The 22,269-nt window shown below is 38.5% G+C and overlaps 1 protein-coding gene across 3 annotated transcripts in view; it reads right to left on the bottom strand.

Moving 5' to 3' along the window:
• The window catches only part of HECW1 (HECT, C2 and WW domain containing E3 ubiquitin protein ligase 1), a 328,294-nt gene that overhangs the window by 206,534 nt on the left and 99,491 nt on the right, over positions 1–22,269 (bottom strand). For all 3 annotated transcript variants that reach the window (XM_075212536.1, XM_075212534.1, XM_075212535.1), the window contains 2 exons: positions 19,978–20,302; positions 6,417–6,524 (listed from right to left, as the gene is read on the bottom strand). In XM_075212536.1, coding sequence (XP_075068637.1) covers positions 6,417–6,524; positions 19,978–20,302 — 433 coding nt within the window. The remainder of the gene's footprint in view (positions 1–6,416; positions 6,525–19,977; positions 20,303–22,269) is intronic.

Consider the following 22,269-nt stretch of genomic DNA (forward strand, 5'->3'; position numbering starts at 1 on the left):
TGACTTTGGAATAGAGAAATTATTAACAATGAATTTTATGCCAATGCTTCAGGACTTTAAACAAAATCTACAACTAAACAAGTATTACTCAAGGACTCTTTTCTAAGATATCTACTTATGGACTTTCTCAAGGACTTTGATTATGGACTTTTGAAGATTACCAACCGTTCTTGTGGACTTCCTTTGAAATTGTTGATTTGTTTTTTATATGTTACTTTAAAAACTGTCTTATGTTATGCTTTTTGTTACTACAGAAGTGAGTATATAATAGTAAAAAAAAATACACTTAGATAGAGACAATTGGTTTTACGTAAACCTTCCAACTTGTAGTGTCGACAACAGGGGGAATGTGAAGGAGCTCCTACATCGCCGCTGATGACGCAGTCGCGGTGGGCGGAGCTTGAGCCACGCATAATGAACGCTAGCATTCCACTGCTGTTTACATGCGCAGAGTAAGATATGAACTGGCTGTAAGCCAGAGCATTCTAACCAAAGAAACTGTCTCTCATATATGGCTCCACAGTAAGTTCTTTGTTTGAACCTGAAAGCCATGTGCTTGCTAGGAAACACAGGGCTTTGAGTCATAATTACAGGCCGTATCTAGTTGCGGGGGTGTGGCAGAGGTCAAACACTCCTATTTTAAGCAAAGCATTATGGGTAAAGGTTTAGTAATTGAGACAAACATATCACTCTCTTTCGATCACTCCACACACTCACATATGAACTTGGAAGCTGGGGACCTCTCTTACACCTGGAGCCCTGAGGACATACCAGTAAGCTTCTATCTGTAACTTTTAACTCTGTTCAACTCTCCTTGCTTGCATGTATATCTATTAATTTTCTTTTGAATCCTTTTTCCATTTAACTTTCTGGATCTAAGTAGCCTCAGGAATGTTTGCTAATTGCATTACAATGAATTCCCTGACCACATGCCACTCTCTCTATCTTATATCTTTCTCTCTTTCTTTTAATCTTTCTTTATCTACCACTTAAACATATATCTGTTTATTTACTATATATATATATATGTATATATTACTTACCTGCAACTTCTAATCCCATCCCCCATCTTTCAAGACCACATGGCATACACACATGCATCCTTACTGGTGCTGGTATCAATTCCAAAATGTCTCGTATACTGTTTATGTTACTAACTGCACCCAAAGAGAAAATCTCCTTCGAGGAGCATATTGTACTCTTATTCCCACTCTAGGTATCGATGTAGCAGACGAGATGGGAAGAACACCAGTGACCCCAGAGAAGCGACTAGATATCCGCCCAGATACTCCTGTGAGGCTTCAGAAAATTCCACTTGGTTTCGGGACAGAGCTCAAGAACTGGCTGCTCTACTTATGTATATATTACTTACCTGCAACTTCTAATCCCATCCCCCATCTTTCAAGACCACATGGCATACACACATGCATCCTTAAAACACATTCATTCTCTGTTTCTATACACACAACACGATTGAGCAATACTGATGAAAAACTCACTCCTATACATTTCTCTTACAGCATATACACTAGTAAATATACACACACACAGAACAGAATAGGATATTATGTACTTACTTCTGAAGTTGTAGCATTGTCTGTTTAATCTATAATGTATTATCTGTATGTTTGATTATCTTTGTAAAGTAAAAGACTTGTATCCTTATGCCTGTTTTGTATGTTTAGATAACTGGAATGAATAGGATGAATGGATGTTTATATAGATAATGCAGTATAGTGAGGTAAATGATAGATTGGTATTTATTTAGCGATTAACACATAATTGTGGGATATTTGTGTAATATTCAGGCGAGATGTGTATATATAAATATATATATATATATATATATTTATATATAGCCTTGTCAAACACAGGAATCGCGTAAGTCTACGGATTTCTAGTGGGATGCGCAAGCATAACAACTGGGACACCTTGTTTATGGTTGCCATGGTATTAGGCAAAACCTCAAAAGGTTGAGTGAAATGATGCCTCTAAAGTACATCTTAGATGTCACGGGTGCGTATTATTCGACGTGACTAAAATAGCGAAAAAGACGCAAATTGCATTATATCCCAATAATTAATGAGATTGGTTATTAATAAGATCAAAGGCATTGTATCATTATTATGGCGGATCCCAGGACCCTATAACAGGAACATTGGGAGCTACAGAGTCTATTTACTAAAAGGAGAAGTGTTATCCCTATACATCAAGAGGTTACTGAGCTATCACCGGTGGTAAGATTCGCCGGGTCTCTTGGGGTAGCCTATTTAATACTATCTCCGGATCACTGTTATCACTATCTCCGGATCACCATCCGCATAAAAAAATGTCTATTTTAACTTTTCTGGTATGCAGATGGGATGTGGTGCTGAACTGTGCAGATGCTGTTAACAGGCTATTTTTAGGAGGACTAGAAAGAGGCAAAAAAAACTACTAACCCCCTTATCTGGGAATAAGAATCACAGAAGAAATTTCACACTCTGGATTTTCTGAATCAAAACGGCAGTATTCTGAACATCCAGATAACTTTGGGGAAATAACTTCAGGGCAAGGCTGAGTACTTTGGGATGCTGAATCTCATGAGATTTAACCATGCAGATCTTATCTAAAAAGCATTCCTCACATGTACTTTAATACACAAGATGATTTATACAAACCTTGAACAGTAGTATTATCGCATAATGTTCCTTTAACAAATCCACCAAAATGATAATAAATTAGCAAGATTCAGATTTCTCTGCAGATAGAGATGCAATTTCCCTAAACAGAGACTGCTTTAAAACCTGAGGAACATTCAATAAGACAGGTCTTCACTGTGCCCCGAGGCAGCAAAGAGCCTTAATACGGTTCTCATCACAAGTCTGACAAAACTGTCAGACCCCCTAATTTTACATGTAGAACTTTGAGGTATTAGCCATTGGAAATCTAGGTCACTGATAATCTAATTAGAATTCTATAACACAGGACTAGAATTTGGAGAAGCTGTAATATAAACCTTTATTTTGCACCTATAATGCTGCGCTTTGACTCTGATTTGTGATTAAGCTGATCTCATGTCATGCAGTACTCCTGCATTTCTTTTCTTTATTGTTACTAATTGTTACTATGTTGTCAGAATATCTAAATTTTAAATTCATGGATTTATATAATTGATTGGATAGAAGAAAAGACAAGTCTCATAATTTTGCGTTTATATTTAAAATGCTATATAACTATAACTGCTTAAATAATAAATCTAACAAATTTGTTTACATAGTGCAAAGTGGCTCCTCTGAACTGCTCAAGCACCTTTGGAGTCGCCATGTGCCTCAAGTTGTTCAAGTGCTCCTAGATTTCCATTGGGTTGCATATATGTTTGCAAAACAAGGTGGCCGTATTTAAGGTAGAGCAGCAGTTTGCACAGCAAAGAGGAGGAGATATAGGGTGGAGTAAAGGTGCTCCTAGCGGAGTATAGAGTAGGTGCACTGATGCGCTTCATGTTGTGGAGCAGTGCAGAAGTGAGATTGGAATGATATTAAGGTGTAGAGAGGGTACATCTTTAAGGCTTTTCTTGCATGGTCATTTTCATTTCACAGAAGGACTTGAATTTTGGACCAGGTCAAGCTGGTGGAGATAAGTTTTCAGCAAATAGTTTTCTGCCACTTATATAAATCCAGTGGTTGTAGTGGAAACGCATAACTGGCGGTATGGAAAATGTAAGTGAATGAAGTTTTACAATGCAGGCAGTAGGAGAAGTGGTGCTATGGAATACCAGCCCATGTCCACCACTGCATACATTTTTGTCATTACTAATAAATAATGTTTTTAAGCAAGTTTAGAACATCACACAGCCTTATAACGTATCCAGGGGCAAACGCAGGATTTAGAAGGGGGGGTTTCCGGCCCCCCGGAAAAAAAGCAGCAGCTCCATTTCGTCGCGTTTGAATTCTACAGCAGCCGCGGCGCTGTCAAGCAGCATCCGCGGCAGTGCTGTATTATACTACAATACAGCACTGCCGCGGACGCTTCTTTGACAGCGCCGCGGCTGCTGTACAGTACCGTTGGCTCGCGGAGGGGAGGGGTTTCTGGTTTCCCTGCGTGTGCCACTGGTATCCATGGAGCCTTTACCCTCTCTAACTCAGGGGCAGGGTGGGCTGGGAGGCAGGAGTACATCTGCCCCCCGGGCCAATGCCATAGTGGGCTACCTTGGGCTGAGTCACTGGGTCACCTGCATTTCTTTTCCTTTAAAATGTTCCTAATAGTCTGCTTAATCGAGTCTTGACCCCAGGTTAAAATTTGCCAGCCCTCCTCTGCTCTAACTGCCTTATTATCGTCTAATCAGTACTAATGATAACCCTATGCAAATAATGTTTAGATAATAGGATTCGTGCTCGGGTTGCTTTATACTTTTTTTTGTAGACGTGACAACCTTATCTTCGCTACCTATATGTTATAGAAATACATACCTTCACCGATTAGCATAAAATTACGGCTAATATTTTACTGTGCGGTAAGTTTTATAATTGTATTTTACTGTATTGTAAAAATATTGTAATTACTTAGGGTCAAATATATCAAAATGTGGACAGATTTATTTATCGCCACTTTTAACAGAGAAAAAATAAATCACCTATGGCTACAATTTATCAAGAAAATGTTGGCATGGCAGCTGAGTGAACCTAAGTTGCCCTGGTGATACTGGCTCGGAGTAACTTTGGCCAGTCTCTGCAGAAATGCGCATACGTGAGTCATTATATGCCCTACACTAATTTCACAGCCATAATCAGAGATTGTAACCTCCAAAAAAATGGTCAATTTTGTTTGGTCCTATAAAATGTATTGTATACTACCACCAACATTCATTCTAAGCAAGAGTGTGGGCATTGTTCTCCGAGTAGCTCAACTCATTCAAATGTTTTAATGATATCAACAACCATTTTCATATCTGTGGGTGAAACTAGAATGCTGTATACAGGCCCAACATCTGTAGTGGTATGATGTGGATTCTTACAAACCACATACCAATTTTAGCCTTGAAGGATACTCTCACAGGACACTCACTTACTTGCTGGGACTTTTTTACTCTGGGAGATAGACGTTGCTGTTGCTATTCCACAATCCGGAATTTGCCCCTGGCCTGCATTTGAGTGGTGGATTTGTACCATTTAGTTATGAAAACTTACAATGTAAATTTTACATCTCACCATCAGAATATTTACAACTCTCATTCAGTTTAAAACTGGGTGATTGGCCTGCAAGCTAATAGCTCAATTTAGCAAATCATCATAGTGGTTTAAAGAGGGAATGACAAGTCAGCTTCAAAGTTCCAAGTTGTCAAAGGACAGGAGGGGTTTACCACTGGCAATACTATGTATCAGGTATCCTACTAATTGTAATAAATAGGCCCATAAAAGAGAGGAATATTAATTGTGAACTATTGGGTTTATATCTTTATTTCACAAAGCAATAATTTTACAGCATTGATTTAAAAAATTACTTTTACTATGTTCTTTGTATGATTGATCATCTGGAAATGAGATACCAAAAGATGTACTCCTAGAACAACTGATCAGTGAGGGTTGCAAAGTTTTAGGGGTATATTTACTAAACTGCAGGTTTGAAAAAGTGGAGATGTTGCATATAGCAACCAATCAGATCCCAGCTATCATTTATTTAGTACATGCTACAAAATGACAGCTACATTCTGATTGGTTGCTATTGGCAACATCTTCACTTTTTCAAATCCGCAGTTTAGTAAATTCACCCCTTAACTGTTTTTAAAAGGTGCCCAGAATCACAGAACATCAAAATATAAACAATAATAAAAGAAAATAATGAGAAAATAGCAAAAGAAGATCTTGGTAGCGGTCACATGCCTTGCACTACTGGTAGTTACAAAATCATGATGTACAGACCTGCTGGCAAATAAATGTTGTGATGACTAGAATTCTGTAGGTGTAATTGGTCTTCCCTGACATTCTTACCACTGTCTGTGTCATTGTCTGATCTGCTTTCTACCAATTAAAATGATTTTGAAGCACTTTGAAATAGCTGGGTATTTGAATGGGGTCTCTACCTTCAGATGACTTTAATCTTACATATACAATATATATAATATACACTTTTATCCATTTCAATAAATATAATAGACAATAAAAATAAACAACACTACATGGATGATAACCACACTTTGCTGGAAAACGCAAAGAAAATCTGACATATCCTGTGCAACTTTAGTAGATAAGACAAACGTCAAAATGTAGCCCGACTGAAAAGAGCAATGTAAAGTAACATTAATTTTATCAATGATAAGCATTACTTTCAAACTTAAACCCATTTGACCTTGGAAGGTTAAAAGTATAAAATCAGTGTACAGTAATGCAGTAAAATTAAAGGCAACGCTCACAGATTACGCTACTATTCTGTTTACTTACGTTCTACAAAGTAGGAGCTGGCATCAATCTTCCAGACAATCTGCCCTCTATGAGAGCCATTCACACCACGGTTCTTGTAATCCAGAAAGTTTTCTGACAGTACTTCATCTGTATGTAAGAAACCAATAATATTGTGAGAAACTGGCAAAATTAAGTTGGTTACAGAGTAAGACCCTTTGAGGCCACTATCTTATTAGTACTATCACAGCTTGCATCTTTCCAGTATAGTACCAAACATTGAATTTGCTTTAAATGTCCTACTATAACTTTGTCTCAGTTGAACATAACACATTCAATAAAAAAACATCATATAAAGCATTATTCACTATTTAATAATGTGCAAATGTTACATTTCAACATCTCATTACATTACAAAGGGATGACATAAAATTAAATAATTTATAATGTGTTAACTTTAAACCTTATAGTTGATGGCTACATGTTAAGCACACAAAGTTCTCATTTGTTACTGTTCTGTTATTATCTCAGTCGCCTGTAAAGTTTCACTGTGCTGCAACAACGGGCACTTATCACTAATCTAATGAGGATGTTGTCCATGATTTAGATAGCCAGACATACCATAAAATGAAACCCAGCTACTGTTTTGGAAACATAGTAGACCTTTAAACACAATGGGCCCGAGCCATTAAGAAAAGCAAAGCATAAAAAAGGAGTAACTTTTCATCTGGGTAAAACCATTTTGCATTGGAGGGGGAGGCAAATTTAAAATGTGGGGACAGATTTATAGTTGAGGTATGTCCTAGATCAACTTTAAATCTCATTGTAAAAATAAAGCTATCAAGTATTTGTGTGCTACATGAAAAAACAGCCAGTATTTAACTTATCATCATCATCATCATCATTTATTTATATAGCGCTACTAATTCCGTAGCGCTGAACAGAGAACTCACCCACATCAGACCCTGCCCCATTGGGGCTTATAGGGTAAATTCCCTAACATACAGAGAGAAAGATTAGGGTCAATTTTTTTGATATCGGCCTATTAACCTACTAGTATATTTTTGGATTGTGGGAGGAAACCCATGCAAACACAGGGAGAAAATACAAACTCCACGCAGATAAGGCCATGGTCAGGAATCAAACTCATAACCCCAGTGCTGTGAGGCAGAAGTGCTAACCACTAAGCCACTGTAATCTTATGTGCAAAATAATAAACTAGTTTGCACCCCTTGCATTGTAACATGGTTTGTCCATTAGCAAACTTACTCCTTTTTTTGCTTTGCTCTCCTTAATAAACCGTAGTGCCTGATGTAGAATTGCACACAATTTACATTTAAAAAATGCACATGACTTGCGTCAGAAAAGAAGATGCCTTTACTTGTGTATGCAGAGGTGCATATATATGCAGTTCATCTTTCATGTCTCCACCTTCCACTATCTCTCCTAATTCCAGTGCCACCAGTATCTGTACAACATTGCCAGTTGTCAATGGGTGCTTTATTTTTGGTCGCTTATAATGCCTCTCCCTTACCGTAGCAACACACACTTTTTCCACCAGAATTATTATCCCACTACCTTATACATCAATTGTTTACAACAGCTCTTTGATTGCAAGCTCATTTGGGCACTTTCTGTTTCATGTCCTTCTATGTTATTTGTTTTTGTATAGTGTTACATAATATGTTGGCGATTTATAAATAAAGTATTACAATAATAATAATAATTATAATTTCTAATGGGATGGAGAAAAGGCACCTTTGTATTAATAACGTTGGTGATTGGTAGCTAGCGCTGCTGATCAGCCCCCCCCTCCCCCGCCCTCAACCATTTGGTGCCTTGCACACTCTTTCCTGGCACTTAGCATTGTTCCAAATATGCCTATTACCCCACACAAGTTTATGTGCTTTCTGTTATAGTAGCAGCACATATGCTTAGCATCACCAGCTCTACTTGCAGTGGTATTGGAGCGTGTAGGAGACCACAGCCTGTTTGGAAAAACTCTTAGAATTTCCATGGGATCTCTCATGGAACATATCGTTGTGATGAAACAGCAAGTGGATGTGCTGCTTCTATAATTGGTTTTAAATTTTAAATTTGTGTCTTTTTTGTTTTTTTCAGTCAGTATTCAGGGGCAAACGCAGTAGCTGCAGCGCATGCGCAGCAGCTCCATTTCGGCGATGCTGAATTGTACAGCAACCGCGGCGCTGTCAAAGAAGCGTCCGCGGGGGTGCTGTATTGTAGTACAATACAGCACCGCCGCGGACGCTTCTTTGACAGCACCGCGGCTGCTGTACATTACAGTGCTGCTGTGTAGGGGCAATGTTTAGCGCTCGTTCACTCGCGAAGGGGAGGGGTTTCTGGAGAACCAGAAACACCCCCTGCGTGCACCCCTGGTATTTTTTTCCATGTTTGCTAAAATATGGGTCATTCAAGTCCATCATAAAGATCAAAGATTTTTTTTAACCAAAGGTGCCACCCAGAAGTTATATGGAAAAGTACCAGTTTAAGTAGCAATGTCCAGCAGCCTTTCTAAAATTCTTAAATAAAAACATTGAAAATATGAATAGTGAGGTTTTATAAATTTAAAGGCACCATTTAAGACATAAAACATACTTTTTACCACATCTCCCTAGTGCGCAGTCATGTGAATATTTCTAATGGAGGCACAAATGGTTCTATAAATAGCAAATACATTTTACTCTTTGATGTTTGCCTAAAAGGATGGGACAAAACATCCTGCAGAATCCATTAACTGACATTCTGAGTGATAATTATGTATGTTGCCAAAAGCATGAGAAGAGAGTTACTCCCACCTAGGAGACATATTTCTACAGCAGCATCATTTTTGTACATAGGTGATTGCTTTTGTATCTCTCTTACTCTCATTACAGTGATCTTAGCTTTTTTAGTAAGTAGAGTAACTTTTTCGGAATAGATTTCCCTGGAAATCTGCAAATTATCAGCTTAACCATCATCTGAGCCTTTAATATTTTGTATGACTTTGTTCTCATTACACATAACTATTTCCATCACGAAAGCCCCTTCCCCTGTGTTACCGCCATTGTAGTGCACCATGCAAGAAGTTGCACAATAATGTAGTTGTTCCACACCTACAGAATAAGAACTATTATACAAAATGTACCAAAGTGCCAGTGCTTGAGACATATCTGATAGCCAGATGTAGGATACGGTTGCAGCCAGGGGCGGACCTAGAAATTTTTTCTACCCTGGGCGAGATAGGGGGGAGGGGGGATTTAGGCCCCGCCCCCTTTCTAACTTCTAAGGCTGCCGGCGGCTGCACAGTATGTGCAGGTCCGTTCGCCAGTGATAATGTGCTGTCCCGCTGCTCTGATTGTGTTTAAAACACAATCAGAGCAGCCGGGCAGCACATTATCACTGCTGAATGGACCTGCACAGTGTGCAGCCGCCGGCAGCAAGCTCCTGCTAGGGCGATAGCCCCCCCCCCCCCCCCCCCCTGGATCCGCCACTGGTTGCAGCAAAGGGAAAAATATTGTGCACCACATAAAAATGGCAAAAACTGACAGGTATTGTACAAGGCTATACAAATACATATGCTGCTAACATGTAAATAAAATTGTTGTCTTTAAATACCCTCAGTTCTATCCTGTGAGGGCTGAGCCCAGCTACTAAGTGTAACAGAAATTGAGTGCATACCAGATTCAGAAAGTACACCTGACATCAATAGTAGGGAAACTACTGAAAGATATATTAAGTGATGGTATTCATGATTACTTGGTGCGCAGTAAGATTATTAGGTGGAATCAGCATCGATTTGTAAGAGATAGGTCATGTCAAACTAATCTTATTAGTTTCTATGAGGAACTAAGTGGGAACTTAGACCATGGTAGTACAGTAGGTGCCTGATTCATTAAGGATCTTAAATTAAGAAGTTTCTAATTTAAGTCTCCTGGACAAAACCATATTACAATGCAAGGGGTGCAAATTAGTTTTCTGTTTTGCACATAAGTTAAATACTGGCTGTTTTTTCATGTAGCACACAAATACTTGATAGCTTATTTGTACACTGAAATTTAAAGTTGATATTTGTGTGCTACATGAAAAAACAGTCAGTATTTAACTTATGTGCAAAACAGAAAACTAATTTGCACCACTTGCATTGTAACATGGTTTTATCCAGGAGACTTAAATAAGAAACTTTTTAATTTAAGATCCTTAATGAATCAGGCCCTAGATGTGGTCTACTTAGATTTTTGCAAAGGCCTTTGATACAGTGTCACACAAGAGGTTAGTTTACAAAATAAGGGAACTGGGTCTAGGAAACAACATTTGTACTTGAATCGAAAACTGGTTAGAGAATAGGGAACAGAGAGTTGTGATAAATGGAACATTTTCTAATTGGTCAAAAGTTTTAAGTGGAGTATCTCAAGGTTCGGTGCTGGGGCAACTCCTTTTTAATATATTTATTAATGAGCTTGGTGATGGTTTAGAGAACAAAGTTTCCATTTTTGCAGATGACACTAAACTTTGCAAGGTAATAATATCAGAGCAAGATGAAGTTTCTCTACAGAGGGAATTTAAACTGGAGGATTGGGCAGCCAAATAGAATATGAGGTTTAACATAGATAAATGTAAGGTTATGCATTTGGGGATCAAAAACAAGCATTCAGTCTATAAATTAAATGCTATAAAAGGGCAAATAAAGTATTGGCATGCATAAAAAAGGGCATAGATGCAGGGGATGACAGTGTAATTTTGCCACTGTATAATTCGTTGGTAAGATCTCATCTTCAATATGGAGTACAGTTCTGGTTACCACTCTATGAAACAGATATTTTGGAACTAGAAAGGGTTCAGAGAAGAGTGACAAAATTGATAAAGGGTATGGAGTCATTAAGTTATGAGGAAAGGTTAGCCAGTTTTGGCATGTTTACTTTAGAAAAGAGGCGACTAAGCGGAGATATTATTACTATGTACAAATACATTAAGGGTCAATACAGTGAACTTTCCTTTCATGGGAACTTTTTACCCCAAGGACTATCCACAGGACACACGGTCACCGCCTAAGGTTAGAGGAGAGGAGGTTTCACAACCAGCACAGGAAGAGGTTCTTTACAGTAAGGGCAGTCAAGATATGGAATTCACTGCCAGGGAAGGTTGTGATGGCAGATTCAATTGATATGTTTAAGAAAGGATTAGACAAAATTTTAGACAAGTATATCCAGAGATACGGCCGTCAATTAAAATGAAGGATAGCAGTAGATACAGGGAAAAATAGGACTGCAATATAGGATCTGGAGGGATTTTTCCAAATTGAAACAGATTGGCAGTTGCTTAATCTGGATCAATTTCAAATATAAGTGAGGGATCGCAGGAGATTGATAATAGGTTGAACTTGATGGTCTGGTGTCCTTTTTCAACCTCATCAACTATGTAACTATATGTAACTATATAACCTCAGAACTGTACAATCTACTTACATAGATTGATTTAAGTAATGTACAATACCAGTGTAGCCTTAGAAATGCCATTTTAGTCAAGCACTCCATCACAACTGAAGCCCCTCTCGTATCTTTAGTACTATGTCAAAAATCTGAGACTATATTCAATTTACCTGAATTTCTGGTCCTTCCTCTATATTTTAATCTACAACTAAAACAGTATTTCTGCACAGTAAGTTGGCAAAGCTGTCACTCATACTGTGCTTGCTCAGTTAGAGAAACTCCTCCTCCATATAGAGCATAGACACAATTATTTATAAATAACAGTTAGTTCAAGTACATTGTTTAACTCAGCCTTGATATATATCAATGCCAAACAGTAGCTTTAATTGCTTTTTAACTTGTAAATAGAAAAAACACATGTCTCAGGAACCATTAGACACAGAACTTCTGATTCTTTAATCATTGTCTATCAAATAGCTACAAGTAAATCTAGAGTTGCATATGGTGGGTTTAGGATGTTATGATGGGCCGTTAAAAAATAAGAGGTCTTTAGCAGTTCGCACAATACTACAAAAATGAGCATGGCCAAAGAACTATGGTTTGTCTTATATGGGTTTTATTCAGTCAATGAAATGCATGAAAAACTGTTATTGGCTCCCTGGGTCCTAGAAGTTGGGTATATACTGTGTTGTTTCTTGTGCAAGATTAGCAAAACCGAAGCTAAGTAAAAAATGTTTTTTAACTACATTAACTCTTTAACTAGTGACAGATTCTGTGACTGCATATGTATGTCCATCTGTGACAGCATCCATTGCATAAGATAATTGAAAAACACTGACAAATGGTCCTGACATTCTCCTTGTTTAATATCACTGGTTGTGGACAGCATTATTCACCAATAAGAATGTATTTTTACCAGCTGTTAATACAACCTCCAGCACTTCCCCTACCAAAGAGCCCACCATAAATATGAATGGGTGGCAGCAGATAAAGTTCTGTGCTTCACCCTATTCAGAGAAGCCAGCTATCTTTTTTTTCTCTGAATAGAGCACAGTGCACAAATGCATACACCTTTCATTTAATGAATGATGTAGCTGCATGGCCAAAACCTAATATAATAGGATAGTGTAACAATAAAATGTTGGCCACAGCTAAGAGCTGTAAGATCACGGGCTTGGATGCTTTATTATTACTAGCCTACAAGTAATGGCTTTCAAGGAGTAATGTTAAAAGACATTAATAATAATCAATTAATAATTGCAAGCCTTACCCCTGGGTTGGTCACATACATTAGCACATCAATGCCTAACATGAACAAGGAATATGAATACGATAGAAAAAAGTAAGGCATTTTTACATTGAGGCTTTAAACTGTTTAATTTGCAATCACTAACTTGTGATGTAATCACTCTGTAAACCTATATATAAGAAGTTGCTTTCTCTCTCACTTTAATTTACAGGGGGCTGTATGTGGCCATTTAAGGTGTCAATTGTGGCCATCCTGACCAAAGTAAGTTCTTTTCTTTGGTCTTCTTTAAAAATATTGTACACGTGTGTTGTTATGACATAAAACTACTCCCTTGGGAGAATTTGCGTGTTCAGTTGACTAGGTGGCAACTTCTTGGTTCTTTTTGTGTATATTTCAATATGTTACAAAACAAAAACCCTATGTCCCAAAAAGGGGTGAGATAAGGAAATCATAAAGTAATTCCTGACAAAACTGATGCAGTGCAAAACTATAACAAAGATATGATCATAGGCTATTAAAACTATCTGCAAGAGACAACCACTAAACTAAACTGTCCCATTGGTGTCTGTGGGTGATACATCATTTTACATGGGCAGAACCAACAATATAGCGCACTCTTCCATATTAATTCATTGAAATGTGATGAAAAACATTGTTTATATTTATATTTATTTATTTATATTTATTGTATAAATAGCTGATAATTAGAAACTTTGTTTTCAGTGGCCAGAAAATCAAATTCTATGAAGGATTGCTAAGCATTTTAACAAAGCACTTATAATTGGTGCTAATTTCCCTTTAAAATGCACCATATTGTAATGGCCATGTGGGTATCTCTGCAGGGGCTAAAGTACCATTCTGCTCAGTTTGTTTACTAAACATATTTAGGCAAGTGTTCCCCCAAAGCATAGCCTTACCCACTGTTAAAAACATTGGCTGCTTTTGTTTTTTACTTGTTTCCATTGATTACAGATGTATTAAACATTTGCATTATTTGCCATCAATGCAAATAATCAGAAACACCATTTTATTCTTATGTGACATAAGTAATTAACTCTGGTGATCATGTAAAAGAAAGTGGATCATCATTTGTATGGACACAATTACATATGTTGGTGTTATGATCTGCCTTGTATCTTTGTGTGCATTTTGCCCTGTGTTATTATTTCCCTTGTCTCCCTGTGTGCATATTACCCTGCAGTGCCTGTGAATCTCGTGGGGTTAACTAGCAGTGCTAGTTAATCATCCACACCTGTCTGTGGCCTATGTATGCCTGCCTTTTTCAGAATCCTTTGCTGGTCATTGAAGTGCCTAGCCTGCTCATGTGTCTCTGTTCCTGGATTACCTGCATGGCTACTACTGCAAACTTTAAGTTAAGTTATTTGCTGCATTTCATTATTATTTACCTACTTGTTTGCCAAGATCTGGAAATCCATTGTTCCATGCAGCCTGAACTGTTTACTGTTTATTTTGCCTAACCTGGACTATACTTTTCTGCAATAAACAGTTTAAAACGTTTATATCACGTGTCTGGCTCCATGGCTGTAATTAAGGAATTGGTTTTGAACAGAACCATAACCGTTGGGGAATTAAATGTAAGGAAAAAGTATATCCTTATGGCACACCTACAGACTTTTGTGTTCCCATTGATTTGTCCACTATGTATGCACCATATGTACAAGCTCTTTGTGTGTCACTGATTAGGAACATCCCCTGTGACAGAACTATTACCATTGCTATGTGCCCGAAGATGTGGTAGTTCCTTCAATACCTGCACCCTTTATCATCACGGGACAAGTACAGCATACTTACCTACTTTTGACTGGCTCCCTCTGAGAGATCACTGAAGAGGGGTGTAGGGGGAGGGCGAAAGGGGGCGGGGTTTTGTGAATCACGTAATATTTTCCCCACCCACAGTGATGTAATGCCTGCTTTGGGTCTTTTTACACTGGTAAAAAGACCCAAAGCAGGCATTATATCACTGGGGGCAGAGACAAAATGCTGTGATTCACGAAGCCCTGCCCCCTTTTGCCCTCCTCCTACACCCCTCTTCAGTGATCTCCCAAAGGGAGCCAGCCAAAAGTAGGCAAGTATACCTGCCCATATATAACTCCATGACGGCTCTGATGTGGGAGAAAGGCCGGCTCCTCCGGGAGACCTACCCGGAATTTGGGAGTCTCCCGGACATTCCGGGAGAGTTGGCATGTATGAAGTACAGTGAAGCCAAAACAGGGCTTCAATGCACATGCACAGATCTCTGCGCACGCTCAGAATGGCAGAGCTGGGGCTGTGTGAAGACGGACTGCATTGCCCCTTCCAAACACTACTATGGAGCGGTCCTGTGATTTAGTATTCTGCCATGATTGGAAATGTCTCTGTTTTGTGAACATCATACCTATAAGCTCTTTGTGTACTCAATATTTAAGAACCTCCTTTTATGTGAACATCATATTTACATTGTGCACTCAATGATTATAAACCGTAAATTATGCGAACTTCCAATCTACTGACTATGGGCCTGACAAGTACTTGGATGTCCATTTGTTTACGTAGCATATTTTGCATGATGCCCAGAAACAGACATTACACCAATGAACGCAATTGCATGCAATTCATGTCTGCGCGCAACTAACACTTTCAGCTGCCTATGATTTGAGAGGTGAAATGGGGGAGGGAAGGGGCAGACTAACGTAGGTCATGTACAGTAATGGCGCTCCAACGAGGATGCGGCCAATTCAAATCCTGTGTTTGTCGTAAATATGCCTGTTTTCACCCGTATCTTTTCCGACCTCTACCGGTCAGGTGTACCTGCAGACTAATTGTGATGACTGATATGAGTGCATGTATGCGTGCTAGTAACTATCACAGAACAACTGTATGCAACTAAGATAGAAAAAGCTATACATATTATATTTGAAAATGAAAATTTATATAAATGATTATAATTTCTCTGGATCCACCTCTGCTCCGCTTCCATTATCAGTTGGAGTACCACAAGGCTCAGTCCTAGGTCCTCTGCTATTCTCTATCTACACCACTTCTCTTGGAAAACTAATAAGCTCCTTTGGATATCAGTATCATCTCTATGAGGATGATACACAAATTTATCTATCCTCTCCTGATCTTTCACCATCTCTGTTGTCTCGTGATACTGACTGTCTTTCTGCCATTTCATCTTGGATGTCTTCTCGTTAAATGAAACTCAATCTTTCAAAAACTGAATTAATAATATTCCCACCCAAACACAGAAGCTTCCTGCCTGACATTTCTATTTCTGTTGATAACATGACCATAAATCCCACCCTGCAAGCTTGTTGCCTAGGTGTAATCCTTGACTCACAACTGTTGTTTATTCCCCACATCAACTCTATATCTAAATCATGTTACATACACCTAATGAACATTTCCAAAATACGCACATATCTCACACAAGACTTCGCAAAAACCTTAATTCATGCACTCATCATGTCCCGCATCAACTATTGCAATTCCATCCTTACTGGTCTTCCCAAAGTCAGACTTGAATCCCTACAATCTACGCAGTGGCTAGATTGATTTTCCTTGCAAACCGTTCTTCCTCTGCTGAGCCACTCTGTCAGTCTCTATATTGGTTGCCTGTATTTCAACGAATCCAATATAAAATTCTTCTACTGACGTACAAGGCTGTCAACAAAATTGCACCGACATACATCTCCTCACTTGTCTCAAAATATCTCCCAACTCGACACCTCCATTTTCCACAAGATCTACGTCTCTCTTCCACTCTCATCACATGCTCCCATGACTGATATACCATACAGTGAGCATCCCAGAGACAGATATACAATACAGAGAGCATCCCACCAGTGGCGGATGCAGGGGGGGGGGGGGCGATCGCCCTAGCAGGGGCTTACTGCCGGCGGCTGCACACTGTGCAGGTCCGTTCAGCAGTGACAGTGTGCTGCCCGGCTGCTCTGATTGTGTTTTAAACACAATCAGAGCAGCGGGGCAGCACACTGTCACTGCCGAGCGGACCTGCACATACTGTGCAGCCGCTCGGCAGCCTTAGAAATTAGAAAGGGGGTGGGGCCTAAATCGCCCCCCCTAAAATCGCCCGGGGTATAGTAATAGTCTGGATCCGCCCCTGCATCCCACAGACAGATATACAATACAGAGAGGATCTCAGTGACTGATATACCATACAGAGAGCATCCCACAGACAGATATACAATACAGAGAGGATCTCAGTGACTGATATACAATACAGAGAGCATCCCACAGACAGATATACAATACAGAGAGGATCTCAGTGACTGATATACAATACAGAGAGGATCTCAGTGACTGATATATTACACAGCATACTTACCAACTTTTGGCAAGTGTTTTCCAGAGATGAGCATGACTGGAGGGCGGGAGGGGCGGGGCGCAGCAAACGCATCATTTTGGCCCCGCCCCCACAGCGGAAATGCCTTTTTGAAGTGGGGGGTGGGGCCAAATGTCGCGATTCACTGCTAATCGCGTCATTTCGGGGAGGTAATTCCCCGATGCGGGAGACTTGCCATCTCTCCCGGGAGTCCGTGAGACCGACCCGAATTTCGGGAGTCTCCCGGACATTCCAGGAGAGTTGGCAAGTATGCTATACAGAGAGGAACCTAATGGCTGACATACAATGCAAAGAGCATCCAAGTGACCCCCATACAATACACCTTACATATATATTGAAAACAAAAAAAACTTCAGCGCAAAAACATTATCTCTGTCTACCAAAAAGGATGAAAACAATTCTGATGGATCCAATAGTACAGCGCAAAACTGTGTATTACATCTATTATAATTAAAAAATAAAACAGAAAAACATGGAATGAACTCAAAACTTGTGAGGCCACAATCAATAAACATGTATCTGAAACCCCCAGAACATAGGAAAGTCTCAATTGTTCAGATATACCTCTAACTATATAGCAATTACACGGAAACAACCTTGCTGGGCTCTGCCTATGCTTACGCTTAAGGAGACGCAAGTCAGGAATACGCAAAATGTTAATAAGAGATATATGCAGACACATATTTAGGGCATATGCACAGAACAAGAATGCATACTCTATGCAGGAAATCTAACTCGTGTCCAACGGTAAATGAGGTACTAACTAATTAGGAATATCCAACACCCTATGTCACAGACTTACTTTCCTAGCAACAACTGTCAGCTGACTATTCATTCAGAATGAAGCATACTCCAATCACTCCTCTTTCTCGATGGCGTGGGTGTATCACCTGGATCACAGGAAATTAAAGTGTTCGCTCAATTCACTCCTCCTCAAACCTTTTTCTCACATTTCAGAACAATTATGATAAAAATATCTATACTCAGACATCGTTTATATATTGATATTGAATCCTTGTCAATAAAAGACATGTTGTATGCCAAGCAATTTTTTTTTGTTATCATCACTGTTTTATAGAAGAAATTAAAATATTAAAATAATCTAAAGATTGTGCCATATGAATATAATAATTATATTTTGGCTAATTTTTTGAATAATAATGATTTTGGGATTAAGTTTACTAGTCAGCAAGATGCAGTTAAAATCACTGTGGGGGAATAATAGAATCTGTACAGAAACATTTACTAAAGAGGTTGACAGTTTTAATTATCTGAACTACTAAAGTAACCACGCAAAGGGTTGGAAAAATAACATCCCAATGGGACAGTTTCTCAAAATTCGGAGGAACTGCCCTAAGTTTAGTAATTTTGATAGACAGGCGAAGACTCTTTATGATTCCTTTATATTGCAAGGCTACCCTAATGGATTGTTAGATCGAGCTATGGAGGAGGTTCGAGGCTTAGATCGGGATGATCTTATGGTACGGAAGAGGGAAAAGATTAGGGGGTCAGTAGAAGGTGAAAAATCCTTAGTTTTCGTTACAAAATTCAATTCGTATGGAAACAAAATGAGGGATATAGTGACAAAAAAATTGGCAATTTTGGAATTAAATGAATTAATAGGTCTGGTTGTGAATAGAGGGAAGAATGTTATTTTTAGGCGAACGAAAAATCTTAAAGACATGTTGGCTCCTAGTTATTTAGGGGGTAAATCATATATAATATATTGCATATGCAGCACATGCAGTCATATGAAAAAAAAGAGTCCACTCCCATTTCAAATCTGTGTATTTAAATATCAGGACATAACTAACCATTTAGTCCTCACTAAATCCTAAAATTTGATAACTCTAATCTCACGTGACAATTGACACATAACAGATTTTACTTTGTCATTATATATTCAACAACAACAACAACAAAAATACATTTATCAAGCTGTGGGTTTGAAAAAGTGGAAATGTTGCCTATATGGCTTTTGCACTTGGTCTTATCTGTTCATAGTTCCAGCAAGGTTTATGTTAAGTGTTAATTCAAATGGAACATTAGCTTTTGTTATCTCTATGAGGTTGTCTAAAATGCATATAAACATATACACTCATGAACTTTGTATACTTTAACTTTCGCTGTAGAAACATGTCACTACATCGCCATCCTAGCTCACAAGTAGTAATAACTAATATGGAAAAATTAAATAGACTCTGGAGAGACAGATGTCGGTTATCATAGTGGCAGAGTAAATTTCACTTAATTCTCCTAAGTAAACATTCTTCTAGAATTCATAACATGGTAACAATGATGACTGTAAGTTGAGTGTGTACAACTAAAAATAGTTTTTTGCAATGAGCACCGGTAATTGGAAATTAAGATACTCCTGTCTTATATTAACTTAGTTTTAGATTGGTGTCTAAAGTTATATTATATTGATAGTTATACTTGTTGCTTTGTAGTCAACCCCTCAACTCTGCTTCAAATCTTGTAAAATTCCACAAATTACCTAATTATAATGCAACTTTTATTTGTGTTACTCAAGGCTTGAAAATATGTGAATAGAACACTTACCAATAAGATACATGCCAATCCAATCTCCAGCATCCACCTCTTCCTTTATATCCCAATATATAATCAAGTCCTGTGAGTGTCCTATTGCGTAGTAGGAGCTACTGACCATCAGAGTTGACCGACTATCTGAAGTGACTAGGTCAGTGTCACTTGTGGACCGTGGTATGGTTACTCCTGCATGTGGACTATTCCTGATGTCCATATTATGAAACTGGTCAGGATTGTAGCTGTACCTTAGCGGTTCTTTGCACCGGCGCCTGTTTTGAGAATTCCTCGATGGCGAAGCCATGGCAGCCAGGCCGAGGAACCTGTTTTGGTACAAATTCTGTAATGAAATTAAATATGGTTAGAATAACTATACAAAATGCATAATAAAGTAAGAACAGTATGCAATTTCCCAACCACTTCTTTACAACCCCGAATCCCACTTCACCACCTAATTGCACTTCATCACTAATCCATCTTCATCACTAGTCCCTCTCCATGACTAGTCCTTCTTTACAATTTGTCATACTTCATCACTAGTCACACTTCATCACTAGTTGCTCTTTATCACTTGTCACAATTCATCACTTGTCACATTTTATCACTAATAACACTTCATCACTAGTCCCACTTCAACACTAGTCCCACTTCTCAACTTATCACACTTCATCGCTAGTCCATTTTTACCACTAGTCCCACTTCACCACTAGTTCCACTTCACTACTAGTGACAATTTATCACTAGTCATACTTTATTACTAGTCCCACTTCACCACTAATCCCACTTCACCGCTAGTCCCCCTTCACAATTGTCCCTCTTCATCACTAGTCACACTTATCACACTTCATTACTAGTCCATTTTTATCACTTGTCCTTCTTTATCACTAGTTCCACTTCATCACTAGTCCATTCTAATTACTTGTCCTACTTCATCACTAGTCGCAATTCATCACTAATCACACTTCATCACCAGCCAGTGTGGGAAAACAATTGTGATTGGCTGAGCAGCTAAACAAAATACTAGACAACTCAGGTCACAAACATTCAGCTCTAGGTGCTGCTAGCGAGTAAATACTTGCAGCATCTCTGGTGATTATTAATTTGATTTGAGCAATCTCGCCTACCAACAACCAGGTCTCAAATTGTTAACATTATGATGGAGGTTTGATGTACTTTTTGGAAAACTGAAGCTTCATACATTGTATCAATTGTATCTTGGCCAGGTCTCAAAACTGAAATAGAAGTTTGAGCTTTGTTGGCTTTAACACATGTAGCTTATAAACACTATTCATATGTTTAGTTCTTTTGCCAGTTACAAAATTAACTTAATCAAATCCAAGTTGTTGCCCATAACTAGAGTTAAAGCTATGTATTATACATGAACCAGCGATCACCTCCCATTTTATGCTGTCTCTAACTAAAATCAAATATTTGGGAATTTATATTCCAGCCAAGTTACATAACATCTATGACTTTAATTACCCACCCATTATTAAGAAAATTACGTTGCTTTTGACTAATTGGCACAACCTCTCTCTGTCCCAAATAGACCACAATGCTGCCATTAAAATGTAATTTTGACTAAGCTGTCCTATCCCCTTCAGATGCTCCCTATCAGCCTGCACCAAATTATTCTCCTGCTTTTTGTGGCAATCTAAAAAAATTGCATTGCTAGAAATAAATTGATTCTAAGGAAATAGAAAGGGGGCTTAGGTCTTCCAGATTTACTCTCATTTATTCGTGCTGCCTTATTTCGTTACATCTCGGATTGGCTCCTACATTACGAAGACATCACAAATCAGGCATTGGAAATTGCACCATTCTACCCATACTCACCAGCTGCTCTTCTTCATCTTTATTTAAAGATAACTATAAGTTCAGGACTCATATTAATAGAAAATCTGATACACAGTTTACATACTCCAGATTCCTCCTTATAAGGGAAAATCCTGCATTGCCCCCAAGCTCAGAAAATGCTAACTTTTTTGCTTTGAAAACAATTGTTGTGATTAAAGACATATTTGACCAGGGGGCACTCAATCCAATTTTCAACAAATACGGTATAAAGCTGAAATCCCCAAAGCCCAATTTTACATGTTTCTACAACTCCGTCATTACATAACCTTATTTCTGGCAATGGAGATTGCACTGAAAACCCGAGATAACTTAGATGCTTTAATCACTTTTCCTAAATCAAATACCTACAGGATTAGATATTTAGATGCTGACCTCATTCATGCTGATCCTGCCATCACCTGGAATAAAATTAATGAAGTATGGCAAAAAGATGTTCCGAGTATGGCTACC

This window comes from Mixophyes fleayi, chromosome 5 (genome assembly GCF_038048845.1).
Source record: "Mixophyes fleayi isolate aMixFle1 chromosome 5, aMixFle1.hap1, whole genome shotgun sequence".
Classification (NCBI taxonomy): Eukaryota; Metazoa; Chordata; class Amphibia; order Anura; family Limnodynastidae; genus Mixophyes; species Mixophyes fleayi.